Source organism: Perna viridis, chromosome 5 (genome assembly GCF_037379345.1).
Source record: "Perna viridis isolate PV_CMFRI_1.1 ecotype Kerala chromosome 5, ASM3737934v1, whole genome shotgun sequence".
In the NCBI taxonomy this organism is placed as follows: Eukaryota; Metazoa; Mollusca; class Bivalvia; order Mytilida; family Mytilidae; genus Perna; species Perna viridis.
The window spans coordinates 36,417,588-36,442,351 of NC_142449.1; the positions used below are offsets into that span (position 1 = coordinate 36,417,588).

At 32.9% G+C, this 24,764-nt stretch overlaps 1 protein-coding gene across 2 annotated transcripts; it reads right to left on the reverse strand.

Moving 5' to 3' along the window:
• Positions 1–81: 81 nt before the first annotated feature.
• Positions 82–24,403, reverse strand: LOC148617282 (uncharacterized). 2 transcript variants are annotated; one of them, XM_088584847.1, is made up of 17 exons: positions 24,247–24,403; positions 23,686–23,950; positions 22,654–23,262; positions 15,800–16,479; positions 14,817–14,970; positions 11,281–12,084; positions 10,698–10,876; positions 10,188–10,344; positions 9,752–9,834; positions 9,128–9,179; positions 8,324–8,439; positions 7,223–7,381; positions 5,830–6,027; positions 4,901–4,998; positions 4,083–4,248; positions 3,763–3,914; positions 82–3,264 (listed from the first exon to the last, which is right to left on the reverse strand). In XM_088584847.1, exons 3-17 carry the CDS (start codon positions 23,258–23,260, stop codon positions 1,923–1,925), a joined length of 4,947 nt encoding a protein of 1,648 aa, XP_088440973.1. In that variant the 5' UTR covers positions 23,261–23,262; positions 23,686–23,950; positions 24,247–24,403; the 3' UTR covers positions 82–1,922. The 2 variants fall into 2 exon arrangements, with proteins under 2 accessions (XP_088440973.1, XP_088440974.1); XM_088584848.1 differs by having other exon boundaries at positions 22,654–23,287.
• Positions 24,404–24,764: the final 361 nt, after the last annotated feature.

Consider the following 24,764-nt stretch of genomic DNA (forward strand, 5'->3'; position numbering starts at 1 on the left):
TATAAACTTGGTTCCCTTGATTACTCTTACCCAAATAAATATATTGACTAATCAAACTGAACCCAAAGATAAACTAACAAATGAAAATACAACTCAGCCTTAAAGCTGAACCAAAGCAATGAATTGCCGCTTTATATACAAAAAGTACAGACGTCATCGAAAGAACTCATGAACTTAGAAAGCCTCAATTTCAAACGCAAGTGTAAAGAGATGATAATCAATGTATTCCTGACATTACAACATACAAATAGCTATTTGCTACATTAACATAATCGACAAATATTCTCTGAAAAGATAAGCAGCATTTTTTTGTCACAATAACTAGTCTTGTAACAAAGAGATGCCAGAATTATTTGATTATTTTTAGTTATACTACAATTGAAGTCAAAAGTGTTACAAATGATAAGCATATGTTGCTCGATACCAAATAAGTATAGTATGTTCCGTATATGATTCATATAATATTGCCAAAACACTTCACATGATTCTCAGTTGCGGATGTTATGGCTGTACAGGAGGCATGATACCCTGAGAATTTAGTTTAATTTTCAGGCAGATTGAACTTTGTATGGGAGATTTTTTTGGTAATAAATGCTTGGAATCATACGATAGAAAATCATCGAAATGTGATGAGGACAATTGAGACAAAGGCTTTGTATTTTATTGTAATAATGATAATGAACAATTATTTTATTATAGAAATAGAAAATAATCCTAACATGTAAATAAAATGATATTCCTATGAAAGATCAAGACTTCTTGCATATAATGCATTACATTTTTTTGATGACCGCTATAACCTTGGTTCCCTTGATTACTCTTAAAGCTGTACCGAAGTATGACAACGAATTATGGTGGACATTATAGCTAATGCTATCTCTGCTATAAATATATACCGGAAAATTTATAAAAGAGAAATTCAGAACATAAAATGCAACAATTGTTAAAATAAAACATTGATAAGAAAATTATTTAATACTTTGTAAGTAATTCATAACTAGACACAGAATGTTTGAAAATACAACCTGACTTCATCAAAATGGGCTACCATAATGATATACTTTTATTATTTCGTTCTTTTTTTTTAAGTAAGTAAAGTGAAAAGAAAAACGATTGAATAATATTTTCAGTAAAACGTAATTCTATTTTTTTTTAGAACTTAACAAAGTAGAAAAAAAGATTTTGTATCGTTCACAAAGGCCAGCTGGTTAGATTATAAAAAAAATCATGGTAAATTAAGTTTTTCTGCAGTGTGATTTTACCTACTGCTTTCTTTTTTGTGTCGGACACACCTTCTACTTGCGGCAAATAAAGATGACAAGAAGGTCCTAAGTTAACGAATTATTCGGTAGGGTATTTGTGACGGACAGAAAAGTCGATAATTTAGGGATCCAGCCGATGGTCGGCGAAGCCCCCAACACAAAAAAAAATATAATTGACATCTTCGGTTTACTGACTGCTTCTAACTCTTTTACTGAAATTACTGCTTTCATTAAATGCTTAATGATATTGGAAAAATTATAAAGTCTGTATAGTAAAAAAATGTGAAAAAAGAAAAGAAACTCAAAATCTCATTATACACGGGGAAAACATAGAATAAAAACAGGAATAATAAACACACGCTTATATTTAGATATTCATATTACACATAAAGATTGTAGAAAGGAAAAGCAAGTCCATACACAAACATAACGCACATGCATTTTGAACATAAACATGATATTTGCAGATGGTTACAAAAGTATTGAAGTATTGTTTGGGAAAAAACGAGGCAGCAATGCTGGAGATATTGCTAACAAATATTTCATTGAACATTCCGAAAAGTATTTGATTAAATCATAAGTAATTTATTACAATACTATATAATAATCAATCGAAAAAGTATTCATTATGGGTGTAAGCGACATGAGTATACCGGGTATTTAAATATGATAAACAGGCGTGAGGTATTCACTCTCGTCATTTGAAGGGGGGTGAAAAATGTCGGAGTTTGTCGACCGTTCAAAGTCTGTATATGAACAATTTTCTTCGATGCTCGCCGCAAATTTATTAGGTATTGAGTGAGGACTTTTTGGCAAGTGTTCAAAGTCAAGATACGTTCTTTCTTTTGGTAATGATGGATAAGAACTTTTATTATTACCAGCTTGTGACATATCTATGTTAATTCCTTTTCTTTTTTGAGAAAACTTTGAACATGCATTGCTCAAACAGGCCAGTGAATTTCTTTGTTGAAAATGTTCATCGCAAGAGAAGTAAGAGCTGCTTGCAGCGCTCTCACAACTACGTTGAACCACTTCAACAAAGTGAGTTGTTTCATTAGTATTACTGATACATCTTAGTTCTTCATTGCTATTATGATTCAGACATTTAGAGAAGCGACATGGAGCCGGACGCTGGTCATATTCGTCATTTCCTTCATTCCATACAGAAAGCTTTTGTTTTTCTCGCGATCGTGATCTTTTCATGTTCTTTTTGTTTTTATTTCCCTTTTGTTTCAATTTATCATGTACAACCCATTTTTTAGGCATGTCATCGTGCATCTGATCTGGTATGCTTCCCTCTACAATGCCTCTTCGGGAAAGTGATGTTTCATCAAATTGGTCAAGGCTTCCTTCGAAAACAGTCAAATTGCTTGCAGAAAAGTAAGTGGAGCTTGCAGTTGATGCTGTTCCGTTGCTACAAAAGTCGTCCGAATGTACTCGTCCAAAACGTTCATCTACGTGCACAATATCTTCTTCACCTGCAGAGGAACTAATTTTTCTATGAGGAGAAAAATTTTCATAACTGTTACCTACCGTTTTGCCATCAATATATGAACCATAGTTAGTGTAATCATTGTCACTCTCAGACGTAATACTGTTGACGCAATGGAAATCATTTTCGAAATAGTTAGTACGAGGAGAAATATCATCGCCTTCAGATTTCCCAACTGAAAGGCTGCTACATGAAAGAGAATCACTGTTTGCACATGTAAATGGAATATCTATACTACTTAACGATGTCGAGTTTTTACGTTTATCGGATTGATTATTTGATGATCTTTTATTTGTTTTAGGACAGCTATCATTTTTGATTGACTTTCGATTGACAGATGACACGAGAGCTTCGTAATTACTTGTCGGGGTATGTTTAAGAGGCTCGTAATCTTCCCCATCTCTGTCATCACCTGAACATTCATTTGTTAGTTCATCGTACTCTTCATTGTCACTGTCAACTGTGTCGTATACACTTTGGTGTTCGCTTGGAGAGGATTTTCCTGAACTCCTGAAAAACAACACTCGTATTATATCCATATGTAATATTTACGTTACAGCAAATCACATATTTGATAGGGACAGAGTGTTAGCGACGTCTGATAGATGTAGACACTATAAAACATGAATGGCAAAAAACATTCTGCCGGAAGTGATGTATTTCGGAAATGACGAATGCAGTAAGGTTGTCATTGTTATGAATTTGATTAAACTTCGGAAAGAAATGCTTAAGCTATATTAAACAACTCGCTACAAAATCCATAAACTACCAAAGTTAAATTGTAACCACTGACACATTGATATAACAATAAAACTGGATTTTTGTTCAACTTATACTTAAATGTTCCATATTGTTTGTATAACTGCAAATCGAAAATGAAAATGTAAAATTAAGAAATATAGTAGTATTTATATAATATCTGACAGTATGATTTCATAATCAATGTGTAAAGCGAGCTCTACGGAGCCCTTCAACCGACTTTTTAGCCACCATTTTTGTGTAACTTACTTTATCGTGCGGTTTATTTGGTTTATCATACTTTCTGCAGTTGGACGCTTGGTTCTATCCCTATCCCAGCATTGTTTCATTATTTCATATAACCAATCTGGACAGTAATCAGGATTGAGTGGCACTTCTCCACTGTACAGAGTTTTAAGTAACTTAAATATAAATAAACAATGGCTGTTGACATTACATTTGGTGAAAAGGCCAAACAATTATCATGCCCTTACATTTTTAAGTACTACAGAACTTTTTGTAACGTGAAAAAAGGCAAAAAAAAAGAATATATTATATTAAATAAGAATGTCAATGTATTGAATGCAAACCTCAGATCTTGCAAGTTTTGAAAATGGCGCACAATCCAAGTAACCAGCCATTGGATTGTCTTCATGGATACCTAGGGCCGTAAAGAATTCATATATCACCATAGCAACCATATAAATATCACCTTCTTTCGAATATTGGCCATTTTGTAAAACTTCGATGGGTAACCTGAAAGTATACGAGTAATTATTTACTGTCTGTGAAAAGGCATTCGTTCTTTACATTGTGGCCACAATGTAAAGAACAAATGTCATTTTGTGAAAGAGTAAACAAGGGAACCGAGGTTATAGCGGTAATCAAAAGAATGTAATCCATGGACAAAGAACAGACATACACAACAAAAAACATAAAGTAACTAAAATCATACATACAAAGTAACAAAAGCAAATGAGCAACTCGGACTCCATTAAAACATGGGGCATGGACCAGGTGCACCGGTAGGGTAAGCGTCCTCTGCTTTTCTAGAAACACCTGCTGAGTTGTGAAATATGTGAGAAAGGGCAGCTAACATAGTTGTACGATAAGATGCGCAGACAAGCTGAACAACAGGTAGGTGAATTTGCGATTTTTGCCAAAATGTCCACACAGTAGAAAATTACATTTTTACACTGTTACATAGAAAAAGTTTAGAAATAGATGTAAATATTCATGTAAATCTACTACATCTTCAAAGACATGAAGGTTTTGTAAACTCGTGTTTTCTTCTCGTGTATCCGGAGTAAATCGTAGTATTTATATTAAGCAATCTTCTTGACATTTCAAATTTGAATCCTTGTCTTTCTTTTTTTTTCCAAATCAATACCAGGAAAATCATTATTACCATCGCTGTCTATCTGTTTTAATTTGGTCAATGATGCAATCATCTAAAACGTTGTCATTGTCGAGCCACAACATCCGACCAAGTCGAGCCATGGTTACCTGAAGTTGTAATCGACATATTATTTTAGTCTGACAAATATGAAAACACTTTTCTCAGATTTGACAAAAACAAAAGATATCTGAAATTTACATATTAATAGACGTGTGTAGTATATGCAAATACGATAAAATTGTTGAATGATTGAGTTAAACATCCAATGATCAACAGTTCATGCTTATCAAAACGATATCATCAATCAAACAGATCTTACTTTGCACTTGTCCGAAACATCAGGTCGGATTCAAAATATGGTTGGTCACAGAATTAAAATTCATAAGTAGGCATGTCATCCCATATGGACATATTACTTTAGTATTCAGAATCCGAGCCAACTAGTCGTCACTCGATCTCTTATGTGCCACAAAGTGGATGGATAAACAGCGACTACCAGTTGTAAACATATTGGACAAACTCCACAAAGGACCGAACTTAACTTTTTTGCTGTTACAACCAAATTTTGTTGCTGCAAAACGAAGGGAAAAACTCTTTTCCCAATACAGTACAACAGATTTAGGTATTCAAATAAAATCATTGCTTTTTTTTACTATTTTAAATAGTTGGGTATAACATTGAATAGATAAAATGTGCAAAAAGACATTTAAGTAATTTCAGAAGATAGACCTAGGGTAAGGGACACAACTCTTACAAATAATTGGAACGTATGTATTCAGCATTTTGGAAGCATCAAAGTAACTTGGACTGATTTCATTCTATTCTATCAAATGAAAGCTTGATTGCTTTTGTGAAATTGAATAGGATACAAACATATCACTGATTTTAAGAGTTATTTCCTTTACTCGAGGTCTACCTTTTTGAATAATGAGACAAACCTCTTTTTTGTTTTCAATAACACACAAGTTTTCTGCACAAAGATCCCTCAATATCCAGTTTCGTTTGTGCATTTCTGATACGAATTTCAGAATGTTCACTACCAAACCAATGTACTTGCCGATATTAGTCTCTGGATCTTTATAAATTCTTGAGAAGGCTAGATCTAACAGTCTGTCACATTTCCTCAGCTTATACTTCTTTAAAGAATTTACAGTTTTATTAATTGAGATTTTGTTTTTGTTTTGCACTCTCCGAGTTTCTTAATTTATCGTTAAGCCATTTGTTTCACAACTATGAGATTACAGAATAGTCTGAAACGTTAGCGTACCCAATAATTACTCATAACTACAAACTTAGTAAAAAAGCACCGTTAACTCGATTAGCTTCAATGCTTTTATATTTAAATAATATAAAAGCCGATAAGAAACATTTAAAATGCCTAATTCAGTTTTCATATACTTAGTGAAAAAAACTTTGGACTGCTTGTTGGTTCTTGGGTATGGAAGTGACATTTTTTTTAATTAAAATTACGTTTACGAAACTTTTTACGACTTTTTAAGGTACCAATTGTTTCAATCTGTCAATAAATAGGTTACTACTTAGAAATGATGCTACAGAGCATGTCGTCAAAATGCAACAGAGAACAATTTGAACCTTCACTGTTTTGATTTTTCATATGTACTTTTAAGTAATTATGTGTGTACTTTTGTGTTTTTTGTGCTCCCTGTGACATTTCTCTTTTGTTGCCTTACGACAGTATATATTCTTCCTTTAAAAAATATGATATGGATAAAGTTTTTCTTTCCTGCAATCATCGTCTTAATATACAAATTCAAGCTGTCGAATACTGGTATGCAGTGTTTGTGCACATGTGCATTTTTGCCTGCATTTTTATTTAGCAAGCCCATAATTATCTAAGATGACACTGAATCTGCATGTCATATTTAGAGTCCCCATGCGTTCGACATAAACAATCTCCTTTGCGGACATATGACCGTTTCTTGATATACTACGTTTACCTTCGCTATTTTACAGGTTCGCCTATACAGGGTGCAAAAACTTCATTAAGCATGGGCACTATCCAGTAGAAATCCTCGCAGCTTTTTCCGTTGGACTGTTTTGCAAAAAGATGCGGGGCGACAGAGTTGTAAATCTTTGAAATAGCGAATGTACCATCTGCACAGGAAATTGCGTAGATGAAATACATTCGATGATGCGCAAACGGAATAAACCATAATTACACAGTCTACACAGTTTATCAACATTTAAAGAAATTTTTTCGCTTCTTCATATTAGTATAAAAATGTCGATAAATACATTCTATATGTGTACTCTAGCCTGTTATTGTTTATCTTTATGTATTCAACCCTGATTCCAAAATGTCCTTCTTACCAACAAATAGGGACAAGCAGCGCCTTGACAATGTCTTCTTTCTTCTCGAGTAGGACTATCAAGCATATGGAAAACATCAATATAGGTTTGTCTGTCAAGGTGTGGTAATGAATGCACAAATTCTACTGTCACTGGTTCAAAGACAGAAACATAATGGAACTGTGGAATACAATGAAACAAAATCAATCACATATATTGAAATTTACTTCATTTAGTGTTATATTCTCAGGTTAAAATTTAAGTATATTTTATTGCATTAATTGTGTTTGTTCGTTAGTATTTTTGTGTAGATACTCTGGTCGATATCATGTAGAAGATATCCTTAAGATTTCACGACGAAAATAAATAAATAACTTAAATAGTTAATAACGCAACTGTTAAACTAAGCAAACAAAGATCGTGAACTTTTCATAAAGACAACAATTTCAACTTCATTTCTAAAGCAAAATTATAAAGGTTTCAGAATTACACTGAATAAACCGTATACTTATCATTAAAGCTGCATTAGCTGTCATTTTCGTATTTTTGTTTCTGTTGAAATAACCTTAACTTTGAATTATTTCTACCAAATTGTACTTTTAAAAAAATTAAAACTTTTTTAAAATTTACATATTGTGATATAATGTGGCACAAATATGGGAAGTAACTGTCATTATTTATTTGAAAACTAAATAGAAATAGATGAAATGAATTGTTAACAAGACACGTGCTTACCTGTGTATCCGTTATTGTTATTTTTTACCAAGGTTAAAGTATTTTTAACCCAGGTTAATGTCCTGTCGGCAATCTTCGGAAGTAATGGCGAAATATAATTAGATCGGAGCTATCGATCTCCTTTGATTAAAAAAAAAACCGTTGTTTTCACAATATTCTGAAGGTATTATCGACATTTATTGCTTCAACTGCATTGTTACAAACTTATTTAATTTTTCAGCAAAATTCAGTAGAATCAAACTAACAAATTTGACCGTTAATGCAGCTTTAACATTAATAAAAATGTATTGTGAACCTTGGTAAACAAACTTAATTTATCAAAGTTCAAAAGAGGTTTGGTTTGGACAGGTTTTACTGTATATAAAAAAACTGATATTAACAATATACCTTTGTCTGGCAGATAGGCTTATCCGCAACTCTTACATCGGTTTCTGTTATTTGCAACTCGTTTTTGTTTCGCCGCTGAGATAACCTTAAGTTGAAATAGGATTTTCGTATTTCCTCTAAAATAAAAGAACACGAAATTATGCTTTTTAAGTGTAAGTTTTTCTAAGAATCAGGCAAAATGAGAAAAATCACAAACATGTAGTCAAAACCCCACAGACCTGACAATATAGTTTCAGTTAACGATGCTTTCTCTATTTGAAAAAAAAAAACATTATTTGTAAATTTTTCAATAGAATATTAGAAACATTAGGTTTTTGACAGAGTTATTTGCCCTTTAAATGTTTATTTACAGTGCATTTCAATGAAATTGAATCTCAATGCACCAACATGATGTGGAAAATCTTGGTTTTTTCCCTTGATACTGATCGTGCAAATAGTCAAATTATACTATCAAAATGTTTTTTTTTTCATTCCATGTTTCACCCCCTGCCCGATTCTTACAAAGACTGACACTTAATTGTCACTCTGGAGATGAAACACACGAAACACTTCAGTTTTATAGTTTGTATTATAAGTAATGATAAACAATGAGAAAAAAAACTAAGACAAAAACTTTAAAATATAGAAACTCAAGTTTTCTTTCGGATGATCTGAAAAAGCAACAAGCAATTTGATGAAAACTTTTACCAGGCTCAAATGATTAAAACCCAATGAGGTATAGTTATAATAATAATAGCCATACGCAGTTATTGAAGAGAAAGATTTGAGCATAAAAAGTTTAGGTTTTTAAACTTGAATACTCACTTCTGTCTTGAGTATTGTTCTGCTTAAGTTGCTTAATAAGTGGTGGAAGACCCTAAAATTTTAGGGAAAAAAAACTGATATATTTTCTTACATTAATACAAATTTATGCTTTAATAAGTATTTATTTTCAAGGACACAATCTGATCAAATTCAAGTATATATAATACACTGTATCCATGATAATTCTACCAAACACTTTTGAAATAGTTATTTTCTCATTTTCCACTAGGTAGGAGTTCTTGCTGTTTGATTGGACTTCCCATTTCAATATTTTTTTTGGTTTTGATTACTTCTTATATATATTTCATTTTTGAATTTAGATCGATCTTCCTGTATATTTGGTTCTGTTTCTTTCAATTAGAGTTTACTTCTTAAAACACGCGTACATATACCTAAATTTGTAATAATAATATAAGTGGCGTTTTTGTATATCAAAGCTTCATATCTATAATAATACATGTAAATATATGAAATTTACACTTCATCTACATGCTGGCTGAAATTAAAACTTAAAATTCAATTCTTGCTTGACCAGTGGTCTAAAGTAAGACTGAAAACAATTAAAACTATATTAATCCACAGGTTAATCAGTATTCCATTGACTTTTTTCATATATAAGCATACCCTTTCTGGATATCTTTGAGTTGAATCTAATTCAGGATATTTTTTGTCCTCTTCAAACACTTGAGAAATTCTTGGTTTCCTACCTTCATTAAAAGTAATAATTCAAATGATCAAATTATTCAAATAGTTAAATGACCTTTAATCACGTGACAAATATAGGCTTGATAAGATATAACCAATAGAAATTAATAAATACCAAATTTCCAAATGCATGCAGTACAAATTTACTATGATGCTAGTATGTGGAATTAACAAGGAGTCAATGAAATTATAATTTGGTAGTATTAATTTAAAAGGAAGCAGTCATTTGATAACGAAGATAGATTGGTAACCGCTAACTGTGTTTAGGCGCCAATCCAGATAATTTTTAGACACTGTCAATGGTGCAGAAAAACCAATAAAACAAACGATACTTCTGAATGAAAATTCTACAAACCTCCATGAAGTGACACAAGTGCATTGTTTAAAGCTGTTCCAATATCGGTAATATCTATCCTGTCTTCTGGATTGTTGGATACACATTGACATATGATTTTATGGATCTCCATTGGAATACAGGGCCATTTATGTGGCTTAAGATGCTGAAAAACAATCTGCAAAACAAAAAAAGCAAAAAAGTCACTAAAATTTAAAAACGTTTTTGAATAAAAGTATGACCAATCTCTACAACCACGTCAGAAGGATCTACGCTGACAATCGCATTCCATATCAAATGTAAGACTGTTCGAATTATGATACCTATTGCCTCAAATAGAAGACTTTCTGCCCGTTAAGATACGAGTTTTCGTCAGTTGCATACACATACTGCTTTTGAATCAAACACTTCTCAGTTCTTATGACTATAACATTTTGAAAATGAATGAAAGCAATTGTTCGATTTGTGTGTAGATATGTTCTTTTTCTAACCATTCATTTTTACTATATCTCAAATAAATCGGCAACTCACATATTCTAGTAACTGCTCAGTCGATGCGCCGTAAACTTCAGTGTAAGGGTGGCAACCATGAGTGAAGACTTCGTACATAAACTGACCAATCATCCACGTGTCTGTCTTCACGTCATAATGGTCCTCTAATATACTCTCTGGCGCAGACCACAAAACAGGAACTTCTGTATTTTCCAACTCTGTAAAATATTCACTAATTAGCATGCATGCAAACAACAAGTCAACCATAAAAAAATGTGCGAATACTGCTCAAGAAATTTTTAAAAGTTTAGTAAAGAACCAATCGATAAAGGAGACGATAATTGCTATGCACGAAGTACGCATGCTAATTGAACCAGTATACAAATTTCAATGAGTGCTTTACCGTAAAATAACAGCAAGGAAATAACCGATATAGACAACTAATATCTATGATACAGGATACAAGTACTACATCAGAATGACAGCGTAATGATTGGTTAACAAATGAATCGGCGGTATACATACATTATGATGCCCAATATTTTACCAATTTTTAAAGCATACAATTATTGGTGAACATATTAAATATTCAAAATAGTGAACTTCTTAACATAGGCTTTACCTGACACAAATCCGGTGTTATTCCCTAATACTTTTGCTAAAGTGAAGTCATGCAGGGCTATTGTGTTCTGTTTGCGCATACAAAAAGCAAAAGAAGTCAGGTTTCTGTGTATTACTTTCCTGCTATGCAGAAAACTAATCGCATCTACAGCATCGGCAACAATAGTGATAAGCTCTCTTTGCGATAACCACTTAAAGACCCTTCTTGAATCTAGCAAATAGCTGTTTAAATCGTGGCCAACTGAATGGTCAGTTACATAGAAAATTGGGAGTGGTCTGCATTGGAAGGCTAACAGTTCTATCAAATTCATATGTTTTTTTGCGTCTTGTAAGTGCTTCAGAATGTCCAATGAGTTAAGGTGCTTCATGGTTTCTTTCTGGTCAGCCTTGTGCTTATAGTCAGTCATACTTCCCTCAGCAATGCAATGTAATGTTGGTACTAGAACATGCAACACCACACCATGGTTCTCCGAAACAGTACCAGCAAATGTCAACCAAGTGGGCTCTAACCGAACATTTGATTCTGGAGTCAGAACTCCATCTATTTTGAAATTCACAATAGCTAGCTGTTGAACAATATATTTACTAACTTGTTCTCTAATATCTTTAGAACAATATTTGTTTATTTGAAAAAGATAAACCATATTCTTCACAACATGTTTATTTTCATGGAATAGTAATGAAGCCGCCTTGTCAAGTAAGTATTTTCTCGCGAGTTGATTTACCTTTGACGACGCAAGGTAAGTGTTTAATACTTTGCACAATGAGAATTGATATTCTGGTGTTGTCCTCTGGTTTATCGGACCTACATAAAAATGCAAAGCACATTGATAAATGTTATTATTTTCTAAATCTGAACAAATCCGTACGCCTTCTAACATCTTTAGTAATATGAATCAAGGGATTGTGTCCTATCATTTTTGTCCCAAAAAAGTTGCTTTAACATTTATAGCATTGTACCAAATAAATACAAAATGCATGTTTGATACCACAGAGGCATTAGACTACATGATTAAAAATATTTATACTGCAATCGTTCTATTTGAGCAACCAAAACGTGTTGACTGTATATTTAATGGTGATAAACGGTCATTGGCAGTATATAACACTTCGGCCCCCGCCTACTTTCATACCCTTGCATGGACTGCCTGTTTATCTTAGAGTCACTAACGGGGACCACCGTAGGGAGAAAAAAAATACGTCGAATAAAAATACAACTTGATTTAAAAAAAAATAAGGATTGTTGTATAAAGAAAATAAATGTATATTGACTAGAAATAAAAACGATATACGAATTCAGTACGAATCGAAAAAAAAAAAACGCTCGGCGAGCCTCGTGTTTTACACCGATTCAACACATCATCCGTATATTGTTTTTATTTCTAGTCGATATACAGTTATTTTCTTTGTAAATGTTATGAATGACTTTTATAACAGTAATTAAAGAACAATGGTTATTTAAGTAGCGTTTGTTTTACAAGTGTAATCCACACAGAATGAAAAGAAAAAATATTCTTTGACAATAACCAAGTAATATAGAAAATTAAAAAGTTGAATATAAATAAATGAACTGTAATTCATGCAAGATTTCCCTTGTGTAAAATGACTCATGCAAACAAAAGTAACCAAGAAAGAAAAAAAATCTGTTTAAAAGCGACATAACAAAAGAAACTTCACAAGCAAATGAAATTAAAATATACTAATTGTAACATTCTCCAGTTCTAGAAAAAGAATTACCTCAAATCCTATGAGCTGCATATGTAGAAAAAGAAATGATTACTTTAAAAAATGGTTGAGATTTCAAATACTCGTAATTGTTAATTTAAAAAAAAATGTTCTAGAAAATTGTATAAGTATCCTAATCCTAGATTATATCAACCTTGAGAAATGTAAATAGTGAGCAAGAAAAGGGTCACCAATACGGAAAATGAATTACTACCGACAGGCAAAATAATAGCCAAATGTGGAGTATTTTTGTATCAATCTATATAAAATTCACTGCAAATTGTACAGGTGATTCATGGTGCAAAGTACCAACCAGAAAAAAGATGACTTTTCGATCTGCGTGTATATGTTTTTTTTTTATCTCAAAAGTGCAACAATCTAATGAAAAACTTAGACAGATAATGGTAATGTGGTCTGTAATTGTTTTGTGAATTAAGATAACTAAGTAAATTTTGTGGATTTTTACATTTCGAGATGAAGAAATTACCTCCCGGCTCATTTTTTTATGAATACTGTTTCTTAAAGATTTGATAAAAACAAAAGTCATATCAGTATATGTATTTATTGGCATTTGCCATTGCAATAAAACAATATGACTTTTATTTGTTTTGTGAGCGAATGATCCGATTTACACATCAATAAATTCGGGAAAAACAGTGTTTAATACTATAATGAAATTGAAGACTAGGTTGAGAAGCGTACAGATAACAGTTCTTGTGGATCACACAAGTTTAGAATAAAAAAAACCTTTATGTCTGCTTAAGAATTGGCAATAATAAAAATTTTGTCTATTGAAAAATAACAAATTTTCCATGTGCATATTGTTTATTGCGCGAAGTGCAATGGCCAATTCAAACAAATACATATACTGATATGACTTTTGTTTTATTATAATTTTTATCATAGCCAATTCTTATCAATTAATCTAAAAACATATTTTTACCTTTAAACATGAGAAAAGTAGCTCTGAATTTAACTGAATATTTTTTATCCATTGAGATATAACAAAACTATTTTAACCAATCAGATTACAGTATTTATCTCAAATTATTTATTGTATTAAAAACCTTTATTTTCTAAATACAATGAAACCTGACTATACCGAACTTTTATAAACCGAAAACCAAAAACGTTTTTAAGGTTCTTTCATATCAGATTTTAGATGTTTTGAACCTGAATGATCTGTCTAAACTGAACAAAATTATATTCAAGGTAATGTTAAGAAACGTTCCAATGTATAATAAATGTAACTGATCTAATATTATTTATGGTGACAAAAATATATATATTAATTGGCAAAAGTTCTTTCCACATTCCAGACTTTGACTTTTTTTTTTAATTTTAAGCTCAGGGAAGTAACTCTCCAACCCGATTAACTGTCCGATTGGAGCGATGGAAAGTCTTCAAATTGAAAAATTGGATTTATTTGCGTTTCGATGAGATGTAGGATAAATTATTTCAAACGGAAGTGGAAATAGTTTTAGTTTCAGAAAAATGTGTAACTGTTTTTCCTTTCCCCAATGAGACCACTAACCATTTTTTTCATGTGTCGGTAGGTTACGTCCAATTGAAAAACTTAAATGCCAAAATGGCTTGAATTCAGTAAAAATGAAAAAGTACACTTTATTATTTCATCTTAGTTGGTCATGAAAGACGTTTTCACATCATTGTATTATAAACAAGAAACGAATTATAGAAAGAAAAGAAGAACGAAGATATAGAGGAATACTCTATTAAAAAATACCTACTAAAACATAAATAAAGGTGCGGAAATATTTCAATCTGCAAAAACAAGTAAGAAATAAAACTTACCCCTGCATAAACGATTGACAACACCCTTAGTAACTAATGTTAGCTGTGAAAATGTTGTTGAAATTAATTTTGGCTTTTTTGAAATCTTTTCTACCAGGATGCTGGTTAGCTCAGACATGTAGTTAACAAACAAAATGTCCGGCTTCTGTAGCATCTAAAACAGAAAAGATACTGTGATAAGACAGATAGGCACATTTTTCGTTCATGAAAATATTTAAGAAGTGTTTGAGAAAAAATGCTTCATAGAAATTCTGTCAGTTTTAACAAAACAAATTATAACATGATATTGAAGAGTTATCAAGGGAACAAAGATTCTAATTGAAATTAAAGGAATACTATCCATGGAAAAACAGACACACAAAACAAAGAACATTGACCACGTACATCGGTAGGGAAAGCGTCTTCTGCTTTTCTAGAAACACCCGTCGAGCTGCACATAAATAGTCCGGTTCCGAGGTAGATAAAAGAGGAAAGGGAAACTATGACACGTTGAACAAATCGGTGCAGATTGATATATAGTAACGATCCACGAGTTCATAAGATCAATATTTACATATTGAAGACCTTATGTTTACCTCTGAAGGTATTCGCTGTTTTTAATTTATACACTGAGGTATTTTTGTATTTTACCCCATCCGTTCTTTTTCTATGACAACGAATTACACTTCCGTCAATTATTTTACAAACACACAAAAACACATTTGCATTCTATCATAATACGATGCATGAAAGATAAAGTAAAATTGCAGTTTGCCCGATCACTAAATATCTAGCTTTAACCCTCATGTCCACTTATAAGAAAATTGTATTAAAAAAACCTACCTCTGTGACAAAAAAAGTCTTATATTTCTAAGTGTTTTTTGTTTTTGTTTTGAATATTGTCATTTTTTTAGGGAAAATAATAGATCAACATACACATATGTCCAGGGTTTAGCAAAATAACTTATTTTGCTAGAACATTAATCCTTTAAGTTTGAGCTAACCTGATTTATGACTGCTATTAGAAAAGCGTACTGCTCCAAGTATGTCATCGATTTCTCAAATTTTTGTTTCATCCTAACCCTGATTTCCTCATCAACTAGTGTGTCTCGGAAGTTTCCCATATGAAGTATGTTATTTTTCTTTCCAGTAGACCCTAAGTTTTCAAGTACTTTTTGCACAGACACCAACATATTTTGTAAATGAGAGTCAAAAGTAAGTTTCGCTTCATTGACCAATTTGTTCACTTCAGGCAATGACGACTCAACAAAATTCTGTGATTCCGGTATTAAACTTGACTGGTAAGTTGCACATCCGCAAGAAAGGAAGAGAATTGCTATGGTATCCATTGTTGCCGACAAAAGACGCATCATGACTCCAAGATTTGAAAACCATTTGCTGCATAGTTTAATCAAAAGTTTTGCACCTTTTAGATTATCACTTCCCATAATGCAACGGCTGTTGATATTTGTTTGCAACTGAAGGGTATCAATAACATTAAATACACTCTGCTGAATTCGGCTGTCGTCGATATCGAGCAGACAAAGCAAGTCTAGGAAGTTGCAATCTTTCATCAGATTTTTAATTGTATCCGACAATATCTGCTTTGATAAGTTTTCTCTTTCATCTTGGTTCGCGCCATTAAATCTTCTTTTTATTTCGTTGACAGAGGAAACAATTAAAACTATAAAACATTTATGTGTTAGATATAAGTTAAAAAGTTATCACATACACAAATCGCTTGATCCAAAAGAAAATCATTATATAATGAAAAAGACCAATATGAAAATATTTTATGATTCAATTGTGTGAATGGTTAAACTTTAGTAAAATGTTTTATTGACAAATGTTCGAATATTGGCCCAAATATGATCAAAACTGCCAATACAATACAAAATACAAAAATGCGCCAATACGAGGTATAACCGTCCAATACGCCTTTTACCCGTCCACTACGTCATATTGGACTGGTTAAAATCCATATTGGACTAGCGTATTAGACTAGTAAGTCAATAAAGGTGTAATTGCGTAAGGTTTTCCATATTGGCTGAATTATTGGTCCTCGGCTAGAAATATTGAACTTCGACTAAGCCTCAGTCCAATATGGCTAGCCTCGGACCAATAACTAAGCCAATATGGAAAATCTTACGCAATTATACTATACTATTGACGGATTAGTTATTCCAGACAACTATATATTAATAACTGCATGTCAGCCACATCACACCCCCAAAGAACAATAACCATGAACAGATCGATAACGGATGTCAAGTATTGACGCTTAATCATTTAAGTTGAAGTTGAGGATCTTGAACAAAACTTTTGTTACTTTTTAAACAATTTCAGCGAACCTGCAACTTCTAAAAACAAACCATGAATATCTGTCAATTAAAGGGTAATTACGAAATTACCGAACTGATAAACTCTAGGCAATAGACAAAGGAGTCCATACAACAAATGGCAATAGCAGGGTAAAAAGTGGAAAGTCGGAAACCACCGCAACGATCCTGGCTTGGGACTGGCATTTCCGATAGAAATGGTGGTATTTTATCAGAAAACCTTCCGTTTCCAATACGGATAACTATTTTCGGTATATTTCAACACATAGGGCCTCGAGTACTCATTTTGGCTCAATATTTTTTGCCCTGACGACGGCTGTAAGGCCAAGCATTTGAGCTCGTATTCTATATATTTCAAACGATTTATTTGTATTGGATTTGTACGTTTAACCTTCAAACGTCGATATTTTTTACTTATTCATTATTCTATTTTGCGTTTTATCTAATCCAATTCATCATAGATATTATTTTTTTCTACATATTACAGAAATGCATATCTTAATTATTGCATTATTAATTTTTTATAACAATTTTTTACCAAAGTATTGCCTGATGAGAACATTAAATCCTGAATCTAAAAGTTAGCGACTCCACGTTTTTTTTTTTTAATTTTTTTTTTTTTATTTTATTTTCTCTAATGGCATTTTGCATACATTCAAATGTCTGATAATGAAGAAATTGAAAAATTTGCTGTTTGAAAGAATAATTAAGGGAACCAAGGTTATGCGGTAATTAAAAGAATGTAATTCAGGGACAAAGAACAGACATGGAAAACAGTTACACAGAACAAAAAAAAAGTATGCGCAGGCATTATATTCATGACCTTATGCAATAAAAAAATATTTTTCCTTTGTGTTAATTTTTTTTGTATTTTGTTGGTCTTTGTCCCTGGATTACATTTTTTTTTGATAACACGATATATGGTCAATTCAAATTTGAGTGGGTTTTTTGTACTAAATGTCGAGATAATAACGGCTAAAATAGGTTACTAATGCAAAACTAGCTAATCTCGTTTTCTTTAATTTTAAAAGCGATGTTGATTTTTATTATATTATATTTGATGTACGCATTCATTTTGACTGAAGTATGAATAAATGGCTCCTAAATGAATTTATGTGATTTTACTTTTAACAAGGGAGAAATATCAGTAGAAATATTATTCCGACAAGGAATAACCATTTTCCTGTGAAAAACAAGTATTAGATGAGTTTTTACTCATGACACTCGCATCTACACTACTAAAGGAAGAGACTGATTTCTTTGAGCCGCAACTCCTCTGAAACCAAGGTCAAATGTATTTGTGGTATGTGATATATATATGTAGTACTGTGTACTTCCTAAATTTGTATTTGAAACAACTACGGAAAACGCGATTTTTTGTGAAAATATACAAATTCGGAGTCATTGGTCCGTGTGTTACAATACGTTTCCGCGCATGCTAAATCGAAGTACTTTCCGGATGATGTTTTAATTTTTTAATTTACATGTGTTGCACGAGTATTGTACGCTCATTATTTTGACATTCACCGTTTTTCTGAGGTGCAAAACTGTTCAGACATGGAAGGGCGTAGAACGTGTAGAAATTAACCTTCCCCCTTTTACTAGTATGTGTAAACATCTGCGCCCGAAGTCTGGACCCGTCCCCCTTTTTATGTGTAGATCTAAACTGGCATGACTGGAAAACCCCTACCCATTGTTTTGAGTAAATGCTGAATTATTTAAAAATTAAGAATTTATTATGCACCTTTTAACTTGGTGGAGCATAACTTTCCAAAAATTTTGAAAAGGTGCTCAGCCCAGTTCAACCTTCCCTCCAACCCCAACCCCAAAATAAACAAAACAAGCGACTGGATCATCAATCACAAACAAACAGGAAATGATATTTCATACATTTAGATGTAGTACCAAGTCTGAAAAGCCTGTAGTATGCATGTAGTTGTCTTTCTTTTATTTCATTAAACTTTGTAAGATAAAAAAAAGTTAAATTCTGTTCGAGAAAATACATAGTTCGGATGAAGTGTGAATGAAGGCTAAATTTTTATTATGCATAAACATTCAGTTGAGTGTTCGTTCGTCTCCATGCGTTTTCCATTTGATAAACAAAACTTTGTACAGTTGTTAAGCACGCAAATACACGTTGGTTCGATTTTGAGCTAGATAAAAAAAAATTCGAGTTAGCAAGTCTTAGAGACTACTTTGATAACCAACTTGAAAGCATTATTAGGCGTAATATTTCGCAGAATAATAGTTCAAAATACTAGCAAGTCCACTTTTCTCGCCAATTCAAACATCAAAAAAATTACGAGCTAACAAGTTCCAGTTTGGCTATTGTTGGTTGATTACATATTTGTATATACGTATTAAAGCGTGAAATTTCAGAGTGAATGTGCGTCTGAAAAAAACTCGCACGATACATTGAAAATAACTGATATCAAGGAACAAGGCATTAATACCTCTTCTGCGTCTTGATGTTGTATGAGGGTCTTCAACAGTGAATAAAAAAAAACGTTAAGACCTTCAAACCAGACCAAGAAGGACCCCTATAACGTACACACAAGCAACATTCTCGATAAAATAAAAATCAAGGCGACTCACTCGCTGTCCACTTGGCCATAGAGTGAATACTTTGGCGAAGCCTCAGGATAACCAGCTAATAGCACCAGGGTTTTAGATAGAGACTGCTTATCTTGAATTAATTGATCACTGCAAAAATACGTCAATGATGCGCGCGTCTGAAGCAGTCAGATTGCTTATTGTAAGTGTATTTTAATGGAGTTGTTTTCCCCTTAATGGGTCATATTAACTTTTAAAGTCTTCTCTTTGCTTTTGACGGTGTGGTCATCGTCGTCCTAAAACATCAGCTCCTCCCATACCCATGAGTCAAATTAAACTTGAGACCAATGAAACAGCTCCTTAATGCCAGATTTAACTAATTTTTTTCCAGGAAAGTGTATTGGCATGAGGATATAAGGGACGCAACATTTAACTTCCGGGGGTTTGGTGTTTTCTTTGATTGTTAATAATATTTATATCCTGACTTTGGAGAAAAGATAATTTGATAAGGAATAGTTAAAAAAAACAGGTAATGTGAATACAAAAAGAAAAAAAAATAATTAGCTGACATGCGTTAGAAAAGTACATATTTTTTTTTACAAAACTGTACACTGTACACCATTTATGTATAGTAGATGATCGTAGATCCTTTACACCGATTACTCATTTTGTTTGGATTCGTCAAATTAGTACTGTGTCCACACTTTGTTAAATCGACCGCGATTTCGCGGGCATCCTCTAGTTACATTTAAAGGAAAGCCAAGATACGTACGTGACATTAAATTCTAAATGAAGATTTCATACAAAGAAAATTATTATATATATTTTGGCAGAATTTTGTGTTAAAATATGTGAGTAAATGTCAGACAATAATTGTAAATGGTTTTAGGTGATGATTTATATCAGTACCAGAAAATGCAAAAAATGAACTAAATATGTGACGTGACATTTCCAAGGTTATCTTTCTTTTTTATTTATTTTTATGGAAAATTACTCATTAAGTATTAAATTCATCTTAATATCATGTGGAATTAGATCCGATTCTTATTAAACAATAACTCATACAATAACGCTTCCTGATTACGTAATAATCCCATAATGCAACAAATGGCCATTTACTTAATTGGTCAGCCCCGTGCGGGTCCGGGTGTCAAAAGAATAGGCCTGCAGCAGCGCTAAGCTTGTTGTAAAAGGCGACTTAATAGTGCTCAGAACCCAGACCAGGGGCTAGGGCGCTCTGCCCACAGAGCAACTGGGTTGTGTTGTCCAGGTGGTGGAATGGGGTAACCTTGGCATGTTACATGCTGGGGTCGTCAGGCCATAATACGGACGTGATGGGAAAGAATATCGCCTGAATATAGCTGATATATTTATGCTTGGGCGTTAAACCCCAATAATCAATTAATCAACTTAATTGGTCAGGTTTTCTATTGTTGAATCTTTCACGCTATGACATGAGATCACGTGTATCAATCGTATAATGTAGTCTACTCGACATATCAATATGTACGTTTTATTCTTTTTAAACCAAGTCATGCATGTAACAGGGGATTTCCCAAGTATTTTTACAGATATTAACTTATCCACCGCCCCGTGCAGGTCCGGGTGTTAAAAGAATAGGCCTGCAGCAGCGCTAAGCTTGTCGTAAAAGGCGACTAAATAGTGCTCAGAACTCTAGCCAGGGGCTAGAGCTCTCTGCCCACAAAGCAACGGGGATGTGTGCCCCAGGTGGTGGAATGGGGTACCCCTGGCGTGTTACATGCTGGGGTTGTCAGGCTATAATACGGAAAACCTGACTGCCAACCATAGTCGTGCACCGTGTTGGGAAAAATGCCACGTTCCTCGCACGTTAAAGAACCCTACTGTGGTATTCTCCCGGAGTAGAAACCATAGGGCTCCGCCACAGGAGGCTAAATTGCCCGACCCTACCCACCTCTCCCCATTTCCAGTGGCAATCAAAATTTGTCGACCCTATTGTCCTTGTGTCCCATCCCTTTTTCATTTCATCATCGTTTCATGTTCATTTTATCATCAATTTCATATTCATCGTCTCAATATAGCTGAAATATTGCTGCTCGGACGTTAAACCCCAACAAACAAACAAACTTATCCACCTGTTACAAATTAAGTAGCAGTCGATCAATTTTTAAAAAAAATTTAACCAAGTGCATATTTCCACTCCATTTCAAATTGAAATTTAAAAGTTTATAGTTAATGCGAAATACTCCATGCTGAATGATATATATATATATTTAGTGAATTGAAGCGGCATTCTGTGGCCATGCTGAAAACTTCATAACTCCTAAAGGCCAAGTTAGTTAGGGTGCAATATATATAAATTATACTTAAAAACTTTCTGTCTATATTTAAAAAAAACAACAACAAATTTATTTATTTTTGTCATTGTGGAATACATATAGCCTGAAAGTGAACTCGACGCTATGCCGGAAGACTGTTTGGCTTCACCTCTTATCTCCCCTCGTCTCAAAGCTTCCCAAACATACAAGCCATATCTTTCGACAACGCATTAATAGTGTACATGTCTGTAGTGTCAGTATATATAAAATATTATGTGAACTCCACGCGAAACAGGATGAATTTAAGGCGAAACATCTTATTTCCCCACGTCTCAAAGCCTCATACACACATAAAAGATGTACTTTCGACAATTATACAATAATATTGTACATGAGGCATCCTCGACAAAACCTCTTCTCGCCCCTACGCCTCAAACACCTTCCTTATGCTCTAAAAGTTCAGATAGTGATGAAGAAAGAAGAAGAGATTTTGGGCTTCAGTTTGTAATTTTCGGATCCGCCACTGAAGTTACAATAAATGTCAATCTAATTATAACTAGATCTTGTAATTTGTTCACTATGTTCCCGGATTGAATGGGGGAACGTAGTGGACAAATTACAAGGTCTAGTTTTCATTAGATTGCAATAAATGTTTAAATGGTCACCAACCTTTAGGTTTGCATGCAGAGTGCAAAACATGCGTTCCTCTATTACACGCATCATCACTGTCGAACGTTTCAACATTTATAAAACCACTATTTACATCTGTAGAAATTATTCCTGATTTTTCGTTTGGCACCATTTGTTCAGCTTTCTTAGGTATTGTCTGCTCAGTTTCGGGTATATGTCGTCTCTTGGGTAGAAGCGGTGGATGATATTCATTAGAATCCCCTTCGGATTTTACGAGTATTTGTTGTAAGTGCTGAATCATCAAAGTCGATTCATGAACTTGGAACTGTTTGAATTGGGACGGAAACGTGCACTGTTTTTCATAACTTACTACCACTGCTACTTTTTCAGAGTGTGTTCTTAAATCTTTTTTCAAATTTTTGTAAGAATTTACATGAACACAGCAACAAACCAAAATAAAATTGGTATGCCTTATATTGCTTAGAAGATACAAAGACTGTTCTTCGGAATTCTTTTTCAAAATATGCACGGAATATCGTATCCCTGCTGTTTCTAGCTCTGTTAAAATAGCATGTTTTTGTGAAACACAGCTGTCGTAGCAGCATTTTATAACAACCCCGTCTGTTTGTTGGTTAGCCTCAGCCATTTCTGCATAAATTTAGAGACAAAACATCTGTAAAAATGTGTATTTGCAAAAATGATATATCGAAACTAAATAGTATGGCTATATTTTGTATCAACATTGAATTGTATTGAATATTGATGGGCTATCTGTAATATCTGATGTGTCATCAAACGATATTTCATCCATTTATTTTTCGTAAAATTAATTTCCTTATTTAAAATAAATATTACATCGCTTTGAAAAGGGAAAACAACGAACCATTACTCTTTGGTTTATTTAACTTAATAAAGCAAAATATTAGAAGCAAGTGGAAAAAGGAAATGACTTTTCATACTCTTACTAACAGATATGTGATTATTACGGAAAATCTATTTCAATACACCGGGAAAAAAAGAATCAATGTCACATTTTTCTCAAATTTTCCATACAAAATAAATTTCAATTACCTTAAATCAAACGTCACATTCCACAGTGCTTTGCGAACGACAATAAAATATCATTTTCGTCTTTTTAGTAGTTTGTTTGTGAGTCTCATATTTAATCACTACTTCGGTTAAACATTTTCTTGTAATCCATATCAGGATGTATATTTCATTCCGAATATGATAGTTTAGAGAACGATATGGTCCGTGACTTAAATGATTTTATATACTTCCTGGAATAAATAACTGTCCCATACGTAAACCAATGCATTGAAGGTGGATTATTTTCCTGAAAAAACACAATGCATTTGACAATAAAGTCACTAATAGACAAATTAAAAGTACCCATGATAATCTTGCTAACTTCTTATAGTAGTCCAATAATATAATAGTAGAAAACGAGGAAACACAAAAAAATATGACAAAAAGAAGACAAGTCTCAAGATTGTCATGGTAGTTTTCTGCTCGCTCAACTACATATCATTTTATTTACTGTTTAAAAAATTAAAAAAAAAACATTTAGATCAAGCAGATGTATGAGTAAAATATCTAAATCGTAGGTGTTTTTCATTGTAATTAACTGACCTTGTGACAACGTTGGATTTACAATACTATCCTTCAAAATGATAAGATAAATTATACTTGGTTTAACTCTCTATCTTAATACAACGAGAACAAACAGAAATTTAAATAGCTTCGCTAGTGTGGATTTCCAGTATCTAAATATAAATGAATTTGACTTTTGAATGACAATGACAAAGCAATTAAAATCCATCTTCTTTAAATGTATTGTTGGCTTTTTTAACTGTTGAAATGAATCCTAAGGTAAACAACTGCCCACAACATAGCAGCGTTTATGCCGATATTACACCAACATTGAAAATATAAAAAATAAAAAATGAAACGAAATCAACAAGGGCCATAATTGTTTTCATTTATTCTTTTAAATAGGTCATAAAAAATAGACCTTTTCTTCTTCCACTCATGCAAAGTAACGGTTATTTTGAATTTGAAATTTGAATGAAGACCTTTCATTTGAAATTACTTGTTCCTATTTCCAATCACAGCCCCTTTCCCCTGCTTTTGCCTTCAAACAAAATTTG

Excerpts from the sequence above, each read along its gene's own strand:
- LOC148617282 (XM_088584847.1), bottom strand. The coding sequence starts at position 23,260 with ATGGCTGAGGCTAACCAACAAACAGACGGGGTTGTTATAAAATGCTGC. Across the intron at positions 12,085-14,816 it reads TGTCAATCGTTTATGCAGGG|GTCCGATAAACCAGAGGACA; the intron begins GTAAGTTTTATT and ends ATTTTTATGTAG. Across the intron at positions 7,382-8,323 it reads AGCCTATCTGCCAGACAAAG|TTCCATTATGTTTCTGTCTT; the intron begins GTATATTGTTAA and ends TGTATTCCACAG.